The sequence below is a fragment of the Ictidomys tridecemlineatus genome, chromosome 13, assembly GCF_052094955.1.
Source record: "Ictidomys tridecemlineatus isolate mIctTri1 chromosome 13, mIctTri1.hap1, whole genome shotgun sequence".
NCBI lineage: Eukaryota > Metazoa > Chordata > Mammalia > Rodentia > Sciuridae > Ictidomys > Ictidomys tridecemlineatus.
This window is the reverse complement of record NC_135489.1, coordinates 93,979,700-93,998,324: the sequence shown is the minus strand read 5'-3', so window position 1 is coordinate 93,998,324 and position 18,625 is coordinate 93,979,700. Positions and strand designations below refer to the sequence as shown.

The window sequence follows — 18,625 nt, the reverse complement described above, 5'->3', positions numbered from 1 at the left end:
CTAGTCAAATACGTAACGTACTGCACCTACTTTTTACAGCTATCATAAGAATGGATGAATTATGGCTAGTAAAAACCATATCAACCTCCCTCAGAACTTTGTAAATATAATAATATTCACAATTTCTGAAAAAAATTCCAAAAATTATATGAAGGAAGTGAGAACCACTCATTTAAGGGCGATTAAATGATAAAAGTAGGAAAACACTCAGGTTTTTTGGTTCTAAGTTACTCTGCTTCAATAGAAAGGTCTAATACTACATAAATAATATAGGTCCTAGAAGAAGAGACGATTTCAAAAGAGAGCAAAAAGAACCTGGAAAGCACACCAATCAGAGTAAAGAGGGAAAGGTCGAAAGAACTTTCCAGAGGATCCCGTGCCTTTGCCAGGAAGTGCCCCTTCCTTTCTACCTTAATGAATGTCACAGTCATGACATTTTTTTCAATAAAATTATGGGCCCATTTAGAAATAAAGAAAGGGCAGAAAATCACCGAGTATGATATGAAGCAGTGACACTGAGGCTGAAATACTAATTTTTATTTTAAAAAAGTAACTTCTTAAGCTAAAGAAAGACAACTTTTTTTTTTTTAAGCAAGTAAAGCTAGAGAGGTTATTTAGGCATTTTCTCGGTAATAAAAGACTGGTTACATGTACATAAAAATATAAAGATACACATCAAAACATTTCAGTTAAAATACAACTGTTAATTTGAAATTTATATAAGTGGATATTAGAAGAAGTCTGAACATTTGAGTTAATCCTCTATCTTAAGTCAGAAAGAATTACAAAATAAACCTTCAATAAGTTAGAAAAACTAAAGATAACAGGAAATGTAAATAAATAAGAGTAAAGCAAAGGCAGAGCTGGTTTATTTGGAAATACTAATAAAAGTTTTATGTACCATGGAGGATGTTAAAAAACAGAGTTCTCCTTCAAAACAAGACAAAGTAAATGAATCCAGATTACCCTCCTGTGGGAGGGAGGGACAAAAGGAGGAAGAGAGGAAAGGAGGGAGGGAGGGAGGTAGAAAATGAGGAAGGAAAGATTTCTGGGTACCAGATGCCAGGTAACAAAGGGCCCAGATATCTGAAGTGAGAAGACAAGTTGTACTTTATCATTACCCAAGTTTACTGCCTTAACAAGAGTTCCCAGGCTCCAGTACCAGAAGGAAGAGCCCAGGCAAAGCTTAGAGGACTCCCCAAGAGATTCAGCTGAAAGGCCAGGGAGATCAAGGCAGGACAGGGTATTAAAGAGGAAGAAAGGAAGGGAAAGAAAAAGAGAGAGGGAGGGAAGTGAAGGGAGAGACAGAAAGAAAAAAATAGAGAGGGAAGAAAGAAAGAAAAAAGGAGAGGGAAGGAGGAAGAGAAGCCGAGAAATCTGCAGAGGTTTCACCCCAAGGAATTCCGAGTTCTGATAAGCACATGTATGTGAGGAAATTACCAAAGGCCAGGGGAAAAATATCTTATGAGTGTCCAGATATGGTCAAATGCCACAATGAGCCTATATATGTTTCTACCACTCAGACTTCAAGGCGTGGAGGTACACACCTATAATTCCAGTGACTCAGGAAGCTGAGGCAGGAGGGTCATAAATTCAGGGCCAGCCTTGACAATTTAGAGAGATTTGTCTCAAAAAATGAAATGGGCTGAGGATATAGCAGAGTAACCCTTGTAAAGCAGAGCATCCTTGGATTCAATATCCAATACTGAAAAACCAAAACCAACCAACCAAACAAACAAATAAACAAAATCCTCATTATTCACAGAGCATTGGATAATCAGGAAGACCCTGTCTGAGTAATGAGTGGGGGATCATTAAACCCTGCAATGAGTATGCTCTGAATGAGCCCAATAAATTAACAGCAATCTAGACAATGCAAAAAATGTAACACAATCACTAAAGATACAAACATTATAGCCATGCACATATATATTATATACAATGAACTAAAAATACAATATGTATTTTTGTAATTTTGGTTCATAACTCCACTCTCAATTTCCTACAAGATTTAAAAAGTGCACAAAAATAATTGTTAATTGATGTTTGGATCTCCAAATGTATAAAGATATAATTTGTGACAATAATGATGTAAGGGGAAGGAGAGAGAAATATAGTAGATTCTATAGATTAGTATTTCTCTCTTTTTGCTGGCGATCAAACTCAGAGCCTTATGTATGCTAGGCAAGCACTCTACCATTGATTCTGTATACTTTTGAAGTTAAATTGGTATCAATCTAAACTATATTGATCTAAATTTAGGATGTAAAATGCAATCTTCATAGTAATCATAAATAAAACATTTTCAATATACACATAAAAGGAAAAGAAAAGGAAAATAAAATATTTCACTACAAAAAATTATCTTTCTTTACCAGTAATAACTTTAAATGTAGATGTATCAGGCTTTCAAATTAAAAGGCAAAATTTGGCAGAAAGGATTAAAAGCAAGCATGATACAAGTAATACTTTCTTTAAGAGACTTGCTTTAGGTTTAAAGACACAAATAGAAAGGGAAAGTATAGAAAATAATATTCCACATAAACAAACCAAAAGAGAGCAGGGTTATTTGCTAATATCAGGTCACAAAACTGTTAAGCCAAGTGAGGTGGCACTTAACTATAATCCCAGTTACCCTGGAGTCTGAGGCAGGGTAGCAAGTATGAGGTCAGCTTGGGCAATTTAGTGATAGTTTGTCTCAAAATAAAAATAAAAATAAAAAAGGCTAGAGATGTAGTGTAGTGGTGGAGTGCTTACCGGGCATGTGAGAGGCCCTGGGTTTGATTCCCAGGACCATGGGGTGGGGTCGTTAGACAAAGTAGATATTTTGCCTGGCATGGTGGCATGTGCCTGTAGTTCCAGCTACTCAGAAGGATTGAGGTGGGAGAATCACCTGAGCCCAGCCTGGGAAACCTAGTGAGATCCCATCTCTAAATAAATAAGTAAAATAAATGTCTAATTTCATTATTGTACATGTTTTCCCAGCATCATTAATTAAAGAGACTACCCTTTCCCATGTATGGTTTCATTTCTGGGCTCTCTATTCTGTCCCATTTGCTATTTTTGATTATAATAGCTTTGCAAGATAATCTGAAACCAGTGCTTCAGTGAGTAAGATAAATAAGTTATACAGATGTACTATAAAGCACATCTACATGCCTACAGCTAGTAATACAGCATTATATACCATCAGCTTTCCATATCTGTGTGTTCTGCATCTGTGGATTTAAACAACTGTAGATTGAAAATATCTCATGAAAAGAATCCAAGTATTTTTTTCTTGTCACTATTTCCTAATTAGTAAACCATAACTATTTCTATAGCATTTACATTGCATTAGGTATTACAAGGAATCTAGAGATGATTTAAAGTAAATGGAAAGATGTATACAGCAAATACAACATCATTTTACATAAGGGACTTATGTATTTGCGAATGGGGACGAGTCCTGGAATCTATCCCCGATGGGATGACTATACTTAAAATTTGCTGGGAGAGTAGAGCTTATCTTAAATAATTTTGCCACAAAATAATAATAATAATAATAATGATGCAGGAAGAAAGCCTGGGAGGTGAGGGATATGTATGTGGTCCTGATAGTAGTTATGGTTTCACAGGTATATACGTAGCTCATACTCACCAAATTGTATATGTTAAATATAAGATTTTTTACAATGAATCAGACCTGAGTAAAGTGGTTTAATTTCGAAAATGCTATTAAGACGGGCTGAGGTTGTGGCTCAGTGGTAGAGCACTTGCCTAGCATGCATGAGGCACTGAGTTCAATTCTTGGCACCACATATAAATAAATAAAAGATCCATCAACAATTTAAAAAATTTTTTAAATACTATTAAGAAATTTAAAACACCACCAAAAAATGATAAAGAGGTGAGTACATCAAGAAAAAAAATTATAAAATACATCAAATGAAAGACCCTGAAATATATGAAGCAAATACTGAAAGAATTAAATGAAGAAACTTTTCTACATCAACTGGAAACAGCCAGGTGAGGTGCTGCTTGCCTGTAACTAGACACTCATTAAGCTGAGGCAGCAGGATCACAGGTTCAAGGTCAGCCTCAGCAATTTAGTGATACCCTAATCTCCAAAAAGAGAGAGAGGAAAGAGGGAACACCCTGGGATGTAGCTTAGTGTAAAGGGCCCCTAGGTTTAATTCCCAGTACCAGAAAGAAAAGAATATCTAGGGCATGTCTGTAAGGAAACAGAACTTGAATAACAATAAGAGCCACCTATATCCAACAATCATACATACAACATTCTACCCAACAAAGAATACAGAAACTCCTGAAATGCACATCATTCTGTAGGGTAGATCATATATCAGGCCACAAAACAGTCTCAATAAATTTTTAAATACTGAAAATCATGCAAAGCATCTTTTCCAATCGCAAAGGAATGAAGCTACAAGTCAAAGATAGAAGAAAAACTGGAAATTTCACAAATATGTAGAATTTAAACAACATACCAAACAAAAAATAGGTCAAAAAGGAAATCACAAGGGAAATTAGAAAATACTTAAAAGTTGGTTGTGATGGCTCTTGCCTATAATTCCAGCTAGTTGAGAATCTGAGGCAGAAGGATCACTTGAACCCAGGGATTCAAAGTTAGCCTTGGCAACACAAATTACATCTCAAAAAAAAAAAAAAAAAAAAAAAGAAAGAGAAAATACTTAGAGACAAATAATAAAAACAACAAAATATGGGATGCAACAAAAGGTAGAACGAAGAGAGACTATTGTAGCTATGAATGCCTTCTTTTAAAAAGCAGAAAGATTTCAAATCAATAACATAACTTTACAACTTAAAGAAGAGAAAAAGCAAAGCAAACCAAAATGAAATCAGTAGATTGAAGGAATAAGAAAAGTTTAAACCATAGATAAATAAGAGAATAGTAAAACAACATCAATGAACCTAAGAAGTGGTTATTTAAAAATATCAACAAAATTTTAGCTAGCTTAACAACAACAAAAAGATACACATACACACAGAGTCAGACATGAAAGTAGGCCAATTACCACCAACAATCACAGAAATATAAAGGATACCAAAATACTATGAACAACAGTATACTGGATAACAATTATAAACTAGATAACCTAGATGACATGGTCAAATTCTTTGAAACACACAATTTACCAAAACCGAATCATTAAAAAATAGTGCATCTGAATAGACTTATAACAGAAGACTGACTCAGTAATCAAAAACCTCTTAACAAAGTCTAGGACCAGATGGCTTCAATGGTGAATTCTACCAAATGTTAGAAGAATCCTTCTCATAAACTTGAGAAAAATAAAAGAGGAATCACTTCCTAACTCATTCTATGAGGTCAGCATTACTACAATTCTAAAGCCAAACAAACAAACAAACAAACAAAAAAACGAAACAATACTACCAGAAAACTACAAGCTAAGTTCCTTACGAATACTGATGTAAAAATCTTAAACAAAATACAAGCAAACCTAATCCAACAGCACATTACAAGGATTATCCACTATTACCAAGTGAGATATAATCCTGGAATGTAAAGATGTTCAACATATTAAAATCATAATGGAGAAAAGGTATCTGATAAAATTCAACATGCTTTGTGATCAAAACACACAAAAAACTAGAGGTAAAAGTCATCTTTTTTTAACATCATAAAAGGCATATATTTAAAAACCCCACAGTTAACATAGGGATCAAAGACATAAAATATTCCTCCTAATATAATGAACAAGACAAGAATGTCTTGCCTTCACCATTCAATATTGTACTGGAAATTCTAACCAGAGCAATTAGACAAGAAAAAAAAAAAGCCATCAAAATTGGAAAGGAAGAAGTAAAACTATCCTTATCTGCAGATGATGTGACCCTACATGTGGAAAATACCAAAGAATCCAGAGAAGTTATTAGAACAATTGAATTCAACAAAGTTGAAGAATACAAGATCAACATACAAAAATCTTTATACTTCTTTCCCAATACAAATTCACTGATTCAGTTCTACTTTCGAAAGATTTATGTGGACTTCATTGAAGATTTTTTTTCATTAAATGTTTTTCTAATTTCTGAAAAAAATCAATTGTTCCCAAGTCTGTGTGTTACTGGATTAGGCAAGAGTTTCTTAAATATAAGACCAAATACCTGATCTGTAAAAGAACAAGTTGACAAATTTCATCACAATCTAAAACTTCTACTCAAGACACCGCTCAGAGAATGAAAATATGAACCACACACTAGAAATAAGGTATTTGCAAAACATCACAAAGGACCTGCATCCCAAATATATACAGAAGTTAAAAAATTCAATTATAAGAAAATCACCCATTCAGGTCGAAAAACAACAGTAACAACAAGCCTTTTCCAGGAAAAAATACAGGCTTAATGATGGCAAATTAAAGATCTAAACAATTCTAAATGTGAAATTGAAATGTTTCTGCCATAATGCATATTCACTCCACAAACTGCTATACATCAACAGCTTATAAATGTTTTGGGTTTTTTGCTTTGATTTATTTACAGAGTTTGGCTGTGCCAATATTCCAGTACTATTTTGTCATTCTGGCTCCTAACAGTGTTAAAGATCAAAAGTTCATCATTACCATTTTTTCCCCTTAATATGTCCCTAGATCCTTTCACTTCTTTACAACCAAAAAAATGTCACCATTTTAGTCATTTTTAAAAATAAAAGCTGCTCCTCCATTTCACCTGTATTCTTATTCTGAAAAAACATTAACCATCACAGGAACTTCCTGGAACAATCTAAGGAAAATCATCTCACGAGACATTAGATGTCACCAGTCTTGTGAGCTTCCACATCAATGCTCTTATATGATATCCAAATACTGGCTTCTTGGAGTCTATGAACACCCTGAAATATTCCACTAAATTTCGTGGATTTTCTTTGCAACAAATTATAATTCTCATCAGACGCCCAAGAATAAATGAACCTGAAAGAACTTTTCCTTTATCTGGCTGTGAAAACTATGCATATTAGAAAATTTACAGTCAATGATAATACAAATAATTCTGATAAAACATTTCAAGGGCCGGGGTTGTGGCTCAGCGGTAAAGCGCCCGCCTAGAGCATGCAGGGTCCCGGGTTCGATCCTCAGCACCACACATGAATAGATACAATAAAGGTATTGTGTCTAGCTACAACTAAAAAACTAATATTTTTTAAAAATCAAAATGCTTGTTAATAATGAACAACAGGGAAGAATAGAGCAGAGAGAAGACAATAAATAGGAGAACTTATTTGATTTGTAGGCCTCCCTTTTCTAGGAAGAAAGATATCATGGAAGAAATACTTGAGTCCTTTATTATTCAGATCATTATATCTCTTTGCCAATATCTTTTTCAGTATCTACATCTCTTTGAGACATAGAAGAAAAGTAGTTGATTCTCTGTATATAGGCAGTATTCCTCATGATTATTAATACCAACAAACTGAAACCATGGTGTACCAGGAATAAAGCTAAAAGTAAATTACAACATATTAAAATAAAATAAAATCATGGGGCTGAGCTGGCCAGGCATGATGGTGCATGCCTATAATCCCAGTGACTTTCTGAGGCAAGAGGGTGGCAAGTTCAAGGACAGTCTTAGCAACTTGGCAAGACCTTGTCTCAAAATAAAAACTAAAAAGGATTGGTGATGTAGCTCAGTGGTAGAACTACTGGATTTAATTCCCAGTACCGCAAAATCAAAACACAAAACTATGGGGGCTGTAGGACAGTGAACCTGGAAGAGATATTAGAAGGAAACTGCAAGCAGGGAGAGAAAAAAAAAAGGCATAATTTGGGGGTGCTGGCCAGAGACATGAACACCTAGGATTAAAGGGATTCACTGCTTTCCCAACTTCCATACACTCAGAAAAGCACTGGTACCTTTCCATGCTTGTCATTTCAGTAACTACAAGAAAACTCAGTATTCATGGCAGTTTATCAATAACAAATGCACTTGCCCTCAGAGACAGCCTAGGTAGGATTATACCTGTGCCCCAAATTAGCAGATTAGCATCAGGATCCAAAGAAGGAGAAATAAATTGAGCATACATTTCTTTGAGTAAACATACCTCAAAAGTTCCTGCTGTAAGCACATAAAATTAGCAACATTAACTTTTTTAGGTTGGGATCTACTTCTTGGCTAGATTAAAAAATGAGAGAGAACTGAGGTTTTTATCTCAGGGGATCGCTTATAGATCACTTTCTGACTACTCAAAATTTATATATGTAAAAACATTAAGAATAACATCTAATATTAAGGGCTTATTAGGAGATGGGTTTCAGCAATCCTCAAAATACTATGAGGTAAATACTATTATTAGGAGAGGTTATGTAATTTGCCCAAAGTTACACAGGTATTAAAGGTGGAAACTGGAATTCCAAGCATGCTTACTTAATCTCCATGTTAATAATGATTCCACCTGGCAGTTTTTAAGCCTGTAAGCCATTGGGAGTCAATGAAAAAAAATTGCAGCAGTAGTGATCACATTTAAATTACTCAACAGTAATGTAAAGGGCAGACTTAGGATGAGATGAGCAAGGGTCTCAAAAGGGAGGTCAAAGTCTAGGAAAGGGACCATGGGAATGCAGAGGAGAGGGTGAAAACCTAAAAAAGCACCTAGTAAAAGTAGCTGCACTTTTTGCTCACTGTACATATGAAAAGAGATAAAGGAAGGTACTTCTCAGATTACTAACTTGGCCACTAATTAGTAATTACTGTCTAACAATTCAAGGAAGACAGAAGGAGCTGGTAGTTTAGTTTTGTTTAGGGGATTGAAAGACAGTTTGGTTTAATCAAAATTAAAACAAGAGAAACCAATTCTACAGAATTGACCTCCCCCTATAAGACAAGCTTTCCATATTTGCAAGATCCTACCTTGGAAACAAGCAATCTCTAATGCTTTTTCAAAAATAAGGAGTCACAGGGACCTTCAACACTACTAAGTCCTCATTATACAGATTAGGCACTGAATGGCTAGGCTAGTATTGGGTCAATACTCTGCCCAGAGTGACATTACTCTAGTAGAACCAGGACTAGAAACCAGCTCTGCTGGCTCCATCCTCCTTACTGCTCTTTCTACTTCACCACCCTCCCAACTCTACTAATGGGAATTCACATCACCAAACATGCACGTATAATCACTGAGCACTTTTTAACTAAAAGCAAAATTAGACATGTAAGCTTAAAAATCTAAAAGTAATAGCATATATTTTTTCATAAAATTCCCATTTTCCTTTAGAAAAACTTTTCCATGGTGTCAAGAGTCTGTTCATTTTAACATTTTCTAATTTTACGTCCTATATAGTCCCTTCCCCCCGCAAAAAAAAAAAAGAAAGAAAGAAAGAAAGAAAAACCTTTTTAAACTTAGGACTGGGAAGAAATGACAGATCCTCTGTGCTTAGAATTCCACCATAAGAAACTAAGACGCCACTGACAAGGCCAAGTCGGCCGAATCCAGGCCAATGAAGTCAAGGCTGTCCAGTGCGACTGCTGTCAACGCCGTCTAAACTTCAAGCACCACGGAGGAAGAACCTGGCCTGAACCTGCTCCTTGCACAGCCTGGGATTTGCAGCTTCCCTTGGGCTGCCTGCTCCTCCGGCGCCCGAAGAAAGCGGAAGGTGCAGGAGGGCGCTGCCCGGCTCCACCGCCAGCTTCTCCGCAGGCTACTTGGGGGCTTGAGCCAAATGTGCGGTTCTACAAGCTCCCTGCACATTATCTAAGTTGGCTTGGGCAGAACCTGCGCCCCGAAAACTGTACTAACTGACGCAGGGATGGAGGTCTCTGAAATACCCCGATTACTTAGGTTCCCTGTTCCGTGCCCGGCTCTTCTGAGACAAAAACCACTCAACAGTCCAAGTTGTGCCAAGCGAGGAGTCACTAGGCAAGCCCCTATTAAGGGTGACTTTAGCTCAGCCAGAAAGAACCGGGGCTGCGCGGCCGGAGCCCCAGCCGCGCACCCGCCCAGCCTCCCGGGCACCGGCCTCAGACCCGCCCGCGCTCACCCAGCTGCTGCTCGGGGCCTGCGCGCCCGCGCGCTTCTCCAGCATGGCTCCCGCCTCGGGCTGCGAAGCCGCCTTCCACTCTGGCTCCCGCGGCGGCCCGGCGTTCATGCTGCGGCCATGCCCGCGCCGGCTCGGGACGTTCCGGGACGACGGCGACGCCGCGGGGGCGGCGGCGGGGCCCGCGCCTTCATGGGCTCCGCGGCCCGCGGCGGCCTGCGGATCGGGCGGCGGCGCCAGCGGCGACGCCGAGTGCTAGGGGGAGAGCCGAGGCTGGAGCCGAGGAGGCAGGAAGAGGCCCGCAGTTTCAGGACCGGCTAGGCTGCTGGCGACCAAATAGACCCCAACTCCCTAGCTGCCGGCGGCGTCAGTGGCAGGTCCGGCAGTGGGGAGGCCGCGCCCCGCCCCGCGCCCGCTTCCCACAGGCCGGCGCCGGCTACAGGCCCCGCCCAGCGATCCACTCCCGCCTGGAGATCGGCAGGCGCCCAGGTTGCCTCCAGCAACGCCCCGCCCATCCCTGGCCCCGCCTCCCTTTGCGCAGGCCTCCTGGATGACCGCACTGCGCAGCGCGCCGGAAGTGCGTCATCTCCGGGGCCCCGGGTGACTTCATTTTTACTTTGGGAGTGTGTCGGCCTGTTGGTGAGGCGCAGGTTGCCTGTGGTTTGTAGTTACCGTTTCCATGGTATTGGTTTGGCGTCAGCCCACCAAATGAAGGATTCTTGATGCCCTTAGCAGTTACAAAGATGGGCCTGTCCTGAGACCGAGAGGGCCTGGATCCAGAATTCTGAACTGAACAAGTGGAATATGCTCTAGCTAACAGAGCTAATATCTCGCTCCTCTCCGATACCAGAGAAAGTGACAGATTACCTGCACCGTCGGTGCGGGGGAAGGACATAGCTTTAGAAACAAACAGGCTCTGGTGTGCACACAACAGTGTGAATATGTAAAATAAGGACAGTAACCTACTGTGGGTAAGGTGACCATGTTCGAAATGCTATTTGTTAGGACTAGGCCTAAAGCACCGCGTGAGATACGCATTCCATTAAATTCGATCTGTCCGCTGTTGGTTTGCATGTTGCAGTGTTGCTGTTGCAAATAGGTGATGCACAAGAGTCCCAAAGATTCTGTGCCTTCCAAGCCTTGAACTTGCACGAATTTGCTGTACAAAGTTACAGCTTGCTTTGCACTCATTGTGCAGTCATTGCTTGCCTAAACACTTTGACGTCCAAAGTCGACCCTTTCTGTGAAAATACTTTTTCTTGAGTTTCGGAAATTCGCATAAGCAGATTGTGGAGACTTTACTGCTATTTGGTCTTGGCAGACCCATTTATAGGTTGCTGTCGTTTTTTCAAAAATTATATCCTTTTTTGAGCCAAAGACCTTTTGCCTATTTCAACCATGTTTTTTTTTTTTTCAACCATGTTTTGATGATTCTGGTTTTGCCTTCCATACCTATGCAGAAATGTCTGATTGCACTTGTTATAAATGCCAGTATGAACCTGCCATTTCTCTGATTATTCTCCAATTACATGCCAGTTTGTAAAAACTCCAGTTAAAATGCTGTGCTAAAAATACAGCACTGTAAATAATATTTAATAATGCTACTCTGAGATCTGGTCCCTTGATGTGGAGAATCATAAAAGTATTATTTTCATGGTTCTGGGAATGAAACCCAGACCTCAAGCATGCTAGACAAGCACTCTACCACTTAGGTACATCACAGTCCTTTGCATGGTTCTTGCTTTTTTCCTCCCTTTTTATAAAATAAATTAATTTTAAGAGGTTGTTACATTATGTTGAAAGTTTATCATAGGAATTAATTATGCACTCACTGAGACCAAAAACATGGATTTTAAATTAAACATAATTTAATTCAATATTCAGGCTCTAGGAAACTAATGAAAGATATGTATATTACCTTGTTTTATCCCAGAGTGTTTTACATCTGTCCGTGGTTTGAATTAATATTAATGAAAAGATGTGCAAGAGGCTGTCTGGTGGGAACTAACTTTGTGTTAAATAACAATTAAAATATTTTACGAACTGAGTCCGTAGCAGAGCACTTGCCTTGCACATGTGAGGCACTGGATTCCATCCTCAACACCACATAAAAATAAACAAATGAAGACATGCTATCCATCTACAACTACAAATTTTTTTTATTAAAATATTTTACTATTTGTTGCCAGGTTTCCTCAAATTTTTCTATTATTCGCCAAGAAGCAAATGTCATAAGCAGTTTTTTTCAAACTTACTTGAACTCAACACTCTTTTTCTTGAAACATTAATATCTTGAAGAATGTGTAGGACATAGTTTGGAAAGTGATAGATATTTATATTTATTCATGAAACTGTAGCATAAAAGACTACAGTTAATAATATGTTGCTTTTTAAAACTAGAAAAAGTTTAGAGCTGGAGTTGTGGCTCATGGTAGAGTGCTTGTGTAACCTGTGTGAGTCACTAGGTTCAAACCTCTGAACCACATATAAATAAATTAAATAAAGGTATTGTGTCCATCTACAACTAAAAATATTTTTAAAGAAGTTTATTAGCAGTGATTAGCTCTAGAATTAAAAATGTTTTTCATATAGATTTTTGAAATTTGATTTTTTTCAATTAATATGTACTAATTCATTTTTATAATTAGAAAAACAAATTTTTCAATTTATAAAAAAAAGTAAGCAAGGCATATTGGCATGTTCCAATAGTGCCAGCAGCTAGGGAGGCTGAGGCAAGTGGATCATTTGAGCTCAGGAGTTTGAAGACAACTTGGGCAACATAACAAGACTGTATCTCAAAAAAAAAAAAGATTAAAAAAATGTAATGAATTATATTTTGGGAGCTGCCACACAGAAGTGAGCACAGACCCTTAGCCTTGATCAATGGTGGTGTGGAGACTGATTTCTGCTGCAAGTGGAAACAGGTGGATCTCACCTCTGCTCAGCAGGGGAATGATGCTCTGAGGTTATTTCTAATTTGTTTCCTACTGTTACACAGTAAATTAGCACAAAATTAGTGGTTTAAATCAACACAAGTGTTTTACACTGGTGTCTGTGCATCTGGAGTCAGGGACATTTTAGTTACAGCCTTTACTAAAGGTCTCACGAAGCTGAAATCAAGGTATCTGCTGACTTCATACTCATGGAGAGTCTACGAGACACTTCCAGACTTCCTCAACTGATAGGGTTTGGGTCTTAAATGTACCCCAAAAACCCATATATTAAAGGCTTGGTCTCCAGCCTGTGGTCCTATTGAGAGGTAATAGAACCTTAAGGGTTGGGGCCTGTTTAAAAGAAGTTAGGTCATTGAGTAGATGGATGCCCTTGAAGGGAATACTAGAATCCTCGCCCTGCTCTCTCTCACTTTGCTTCCCAGATGGCATGAGGTGCACAGACTGCCTTTACCATGTGTTCCTGACACTGTGAAGTACTGTGCCACTGCAGGCCCAAAGCAAACAGGTCAGGTGACTGTGGACTGCAATTTCTGAGACTTAAGGTTCCTTTTAAGTTGATTCTCAGGCATTTTGTTACAGCACAGAAAACGACTAACAAATAAAGTTCTTGCCAGAATTCATTTCCTTGTGGTCCTATGACTAAGGGTCCCATATTTTTACTTCCTGTCACACGGTTACTGCTTCGTGTTCCTAGAGACCACTCTGAGGTCCTTGCCATGTGTTGCAGTTTGCTCCTTCAATAATCTTTCTGACACTTAATCATCTTTAAAGGCTTACCTCATTAGTCAGTCTCATCCCCAATAATCTCCCTTTTAATCAAATCAAAGTTAGCTGATTAGTAACCTGATCATAGAAGTGGTTGACAGTACCATCATATTCACTGGTACTGTCAAACTTGGGAAAGTAGGGGATTATAGAGGGTACACACACACTTTAGACACACACAAATATATAAATAACCCTAGTGTACACACACATACACATAATGATATTTCAATGTTAGCATAGTCATTGTGGTCCCATAGATTGTTATTATTTAGTGAAATTGTAGTCATCCTAGTTCATGTAAGTATACTCTGTGATGTTTGTACAACAATGAAATTTCCTAATGACTCATTTCTCTGAATGTATCCCCATAATTAACTACATGTGACTGTGTATGTGCTTGCGCACATGTGTTATACAGGAATGTGTAAACTTGAGAAAGTTACTTCTTTAATCCTCACTCTCATATATTCTTAATACCAATATATGACTTATTGGGATTGTTTTAATGAGTAATTATATGAAGACTATTATGTAATTATATACACAGATATTAGATATTTCATCTATTTGTGAAGTTACTAAGTAGTGACTTTATGGATGGCTATATATGCAAGAAATTAAAAGTAAACTACATAGTGTGGTTCTGCAGTTAATTTCTATTTCCTTCTGACAAAATGGGTTTATTGCAATCCCTAAAGGGCACTCACCCTTTACTCAGCTTTTCCAAGTGGAATGGCCCTGTTGGGATTCCCTTTCTACATTAACCTATTCATTGTTATCTGTTGATTATCTTTGTTAGTCATCTACTGCCGTGACCCCTCGCCAGCAAGGAGGACACGACACAGGATTCTTCTTTCAGCAGTTTATTCAGGCCTTGAATTATGTGTCTCTGGAAGCTTCTACTACTACTACTACTACTACTACTACTACTACTACTACTGCTACTACTGCTACTGCTGCTGCTACCACTTCTCCTTCACCTGAGCGCCCCAGCCTTGATAAAGCACATCAAGCCCCAATGCACAACTGCCACGTGGACCTTTCTCATAGGGTGTTTTACAGCTACGTGCCAACTCTCCCAAAACAAGGAGTTGTTTATCACAGGCCACGGTGCTTATCAGCGCCATCTTGTAATGGCGACCGGCTCACCACAGTTCCCCCTTTTTGTTTTACTAAGACAATACAGGCGAGAGTAGAGGTCCTATCCCACTGTGCAGAAGTAGCTGCATAGTATGGCTCAGCCCTAAGGAGGCGCCTTCCCCAGATCTGACTCCATATCAGCCGACGCCTTTTTTCGTGGGGCGGGGCATGGACACGTCAAACCCGCATGCAATAGGACATGCTCTCCTTGAGGTCCCGGTCCACTGCGGGATCACTCAAGTGCAGTGCCTTGCCTCGCATCCTGTATCGTGACGATGGTGAACAAAAGGGGGTAGCTGGGACTACCTCTGTAGGACAACCACAAATAAGTTGGCGACACCCTGAGAGAAAGGCACGGGCTTTAAAGCCATAGCTAAAGACCAGTGTGGAAACCCTTCTGCGTGCAATGGCAACAAGACCTGCAGAGTGCAAGGGCTTTCCAGCACTAGAAGAAAGACAAAAGAAGGACATGTCGAACCCAGTGCAATGTTAGAATAACTTGGGGTGCAACGACCATGTCAAAGATTTACTGTTTAAGATGCGCAAGCCAGACTTGAGGTGAGTTGCCATTTTCTAAAGCTGCAAGAGCTTGTATGAGCATTGCCTTGTCCCGAGCATTGCGGGCCTTGAGACGACAGAGAAGCCACAAACAAAGAATCACACCAAAGCAACACATAGTACCAAAAATGCCTACTCCCACCCACTCTTTAAAAAAGGAAAAAGCAGAAGATATCCAATTAGTGAATTGACCCAAAGTCACGGGATCAACACGGGTGTTATTCAAGACAGCTATCTGAGTCAGTTGAGACTGGATCATGTCTTCCGCCGCCATGGACTAATTCCCGGCCAAATAGTCACCGATGATGCGGGAAGCATTCCTGGAATCATTAAATCTGACAGAGGTTATACATAAATGCGCACGTTGGTCAATGCAACCCAAAAGTACCAGGTCAGACAATTTTTTTAGCTGAACTTGAAGTATATCTATTTTTTGGTTAGCAGCCAAAATCCCTGACAAAAGATGTTGGTTAACTTTATTTTGAGATTCGAGTATGGTGGAAGTTTGTTGAATAACATTATTAATAGTGGCAGCAGTTTGTACTTGACTGGCCATGGCTACTCCAGCTATAACTGCTGCAGCAGCAGCAAGGCCTGCATTAGTTAATGGCCCACCTATCTCTCTACAGACTTTCATCCAAGCCTCTATGCCTTTGTTTTTATAAGGAGTAATAGCTGCCTTACATTCTTAGTACACTGTTCAAAGACCAATTGTTTAATCAAGGGCATGGCTCTATCGGGATCGCCAAAAATTTTTCCTGCACATCTACCATCCTAGCAACAAAATCTGAGAAAGGTTCTGTCGGGCCTTGTATAATCTTAGTCAGATTGCCAGACACTTCTCCTCTATTTGGGAGTGACTTCCATGCACGAATGCAAATATTATTGATCTGTTCATATACCTCAGGAGGATACCCCGTTTGTTGGTTAGCAAACCTGCCCTGCCCCAGAAGCATATCTTTGTCCCAGGCAGGACGGCCTGCTGCATGATTCTGGGCAGCTTGTTCTACAGCTCCCTCTAGCATAAATGCCCTCCAATCTAGGTATTTTCCTGGGGATACACAAGCTCGGACTAAGCCAGCCCAATCTGAGGGGGTCATGCAGAATCTAGTCAATCCTTCCACCTGAGTAAGGTGAAAGCAGCGTCTATGCCATAAGTATGGACGGATTCAGCCAAAGTCTTAATTATTTCAAAATCTAAAGGCTCATGGTACCTTCCCCTATTATTGTCCTGAAAAACTGGGTATGCTAGTCCCATGTCTGTATTAACTGTTCTCCACACTTGGGTATGGAAAGTCCTCCCAGAGCTTTGGATTCCTCCCACGTACAGGGGCAGAGCAATGGGTGGATCTATGGGTGGAACATCAGGTATAGAGCCCTCCTCTAGGTTCTCAACTTCCTCCCCAGAACTGGATTTATTACCCTTCTCACAGCAGGCTTTTACATCTGTTGTTTCCCGTTTTTTCTTTTTTATCTTAGTCTTACGTAATTGTTGTAATAACTTGTCCAATTCCTCAGAACTGTCCGAGCTACTTGTGTCCTTGGGAGTTTTTAACTCAGTCAAGTCCGGATAGAGCCTTCTCCTCTGTTTAACTTCAGACTCCCTTGTCTGTTCACCACTCTTACTCCTAATACTTTCTGCTACCTCGCTATGTGACCCCTCCGATTTTTCTTCATGCAATTGCTCAAGAACGGCCTGACCCTCACTCACAGCTTTCTGGCATTTACCACCCATTATACACCCCCTCACTAATTTCCAAAGCGGAATGGTACCGCCCTTTAAAGTTCCTTGTTTGTAAGCGAAATCCAGATCTTTCCCTAATTTGTCCCAACTGGGAATCCTGAGACTCCCTGAAAAAGCAAACCGAGGAGCTACAGAGTCAGTCTCTTCTAAAAACCTCTGTAATGTGCTCCGCTTCACTTTAAGTCCCTTGGAACGCAGTAACCCATTCAAGGCCAGCAAAATTGGGCTTGAGGAAGTAGCACCCATACTGTTCCAAGCAGTATAAAGAAAGTGAAAATACAAAACCCCGCTCTCCTTATTTACAGAGGAGCGTCTTATTTATTATTTTTCCCCGCTCTCTCTTTATCTACAGAGGAGCGTCTTATTTATTATTTTTTTCCCCGCTCTCTCTTTATCTACAGAGGAGCGTCTTATTTATTATTTTTTTTCCCCGCTCTCTCTTTAATTACCGAGGAGCGCCCCGCTTTCATTTGTGGATTCCCACTTTACCTGGGAACTTACCGGTGCACCACCCTGACTGCTGAAAGTTCTAGATCCTGCGTCCGAGGACGTCTTCCCTGTCCGGGCCACCAACTGCCGCGACCCCTCGCCAGCAAGGAGGACACGACACAGGATTCTTCTTTCAGCAGTTTATTCAGGCCTTTAATTATGTGTCTCTGGAAGCTTCTCCTCCTCCTCCTCCTCCTACTACTACTACTGCTACTGCTGCTGCTACCACTTCTCCTTCACCTGAGTGCCCCAGCCTTGATAAAGCACATCAAGCCCCAATGCACAACTGCCACGTGTCCTTCTCATAGGGTGTTTTACAGCTACGTGCCAACTCTCCCAAAACAAGGAGTTGTTTATCACAGGCCACGGTGCTTATCAGCGCCATCTTGTAATGGCGACCACGGTCCGCTGACACAGCTCACCACAATCTACCTCATCACATCAGGGTATCTGAATTTGTATTTCAATTGAACTCTCATTTTCTCTGTTAGCAATTACACAGAGTTCCTAATTGATCTACAAAGACTTCAACTGTATTTCTGTAGTTCTATAGTCATCTTTATTGATGTTCCAGATTTTTTTTTCTTTTTTTTAAAAAAAAATATTTATTTGTTAGTTTTCGGCGGACACAACATCTTTGTTTGTATGTAGTGCTAGGATTGAACCCTGGCCGCACGCATGCCAAGTGAGCGCGCTACCGCTTGAGCCACATCCCCAGCCCCCTAGATTTTCTTTTTCTTTTTCTTTTTTTTTTTTTTGTGCAGGGATTGAAACCAGGGGCTCTCAACCACCAAGCTACATCCCCAGCCCTTTTGTATTTTAATTGTGAGACAGAAGCTTGCGAAGTTGCTTAGGGCCTCACTGAATCAAGTCAGGTTGGGTGGGCAAACATTTTATAAGAAAGGGTAGAATTTGGATGACCCAGGCAAGCAAAGGATTTATTCTACAATGTTGTGAAC

At 39.9% G+C, this 18,625-nt stretch overlaps 1 protein-coding gene and 1 long non-coding RNA gene across 2 annotated transcripts in view; both read right to left on the bottom strand.

The window, feature by feature from the left end:
• The window catches only part of Slc71a2 (solute carrier family 71 member 2), a 65,584-nt gene extending 55,122 nt beyond the window's left edge, over positions 1-10,462 (bottom strand). The window contains exon 1 of the mRNA XM_078030593.1: positions 10,017-10,462. Coding sequence (XP_077886719.1) covers positions 10,017-10,124 — 108 coding nt within the window. The 5' untranslated portion in view covers positions 10,125-10,462. The remainder of the gene's footprint in view (positions 1-10,016) is intronic.
• A 4,120-nt stretch (positions 10,463-14,582) lies between these two features.
• On the bottom strand, positions 14,583-18,060 carry LOC144370011 (uncharacterized). The gene is made up of 2 exons (XR_013429919.1): positions 17,679-18,060; positions 14,583-15,768 (listed from the first exon to the last, which is right to left on the bottom strand). It is a non-coding gene; the product is annotated as an uncharacterized LOC144370011 (long non-coding RNA).
• Between the last annotated feature and the right edge of the window lie 565 nt (positions 18,061-18,625).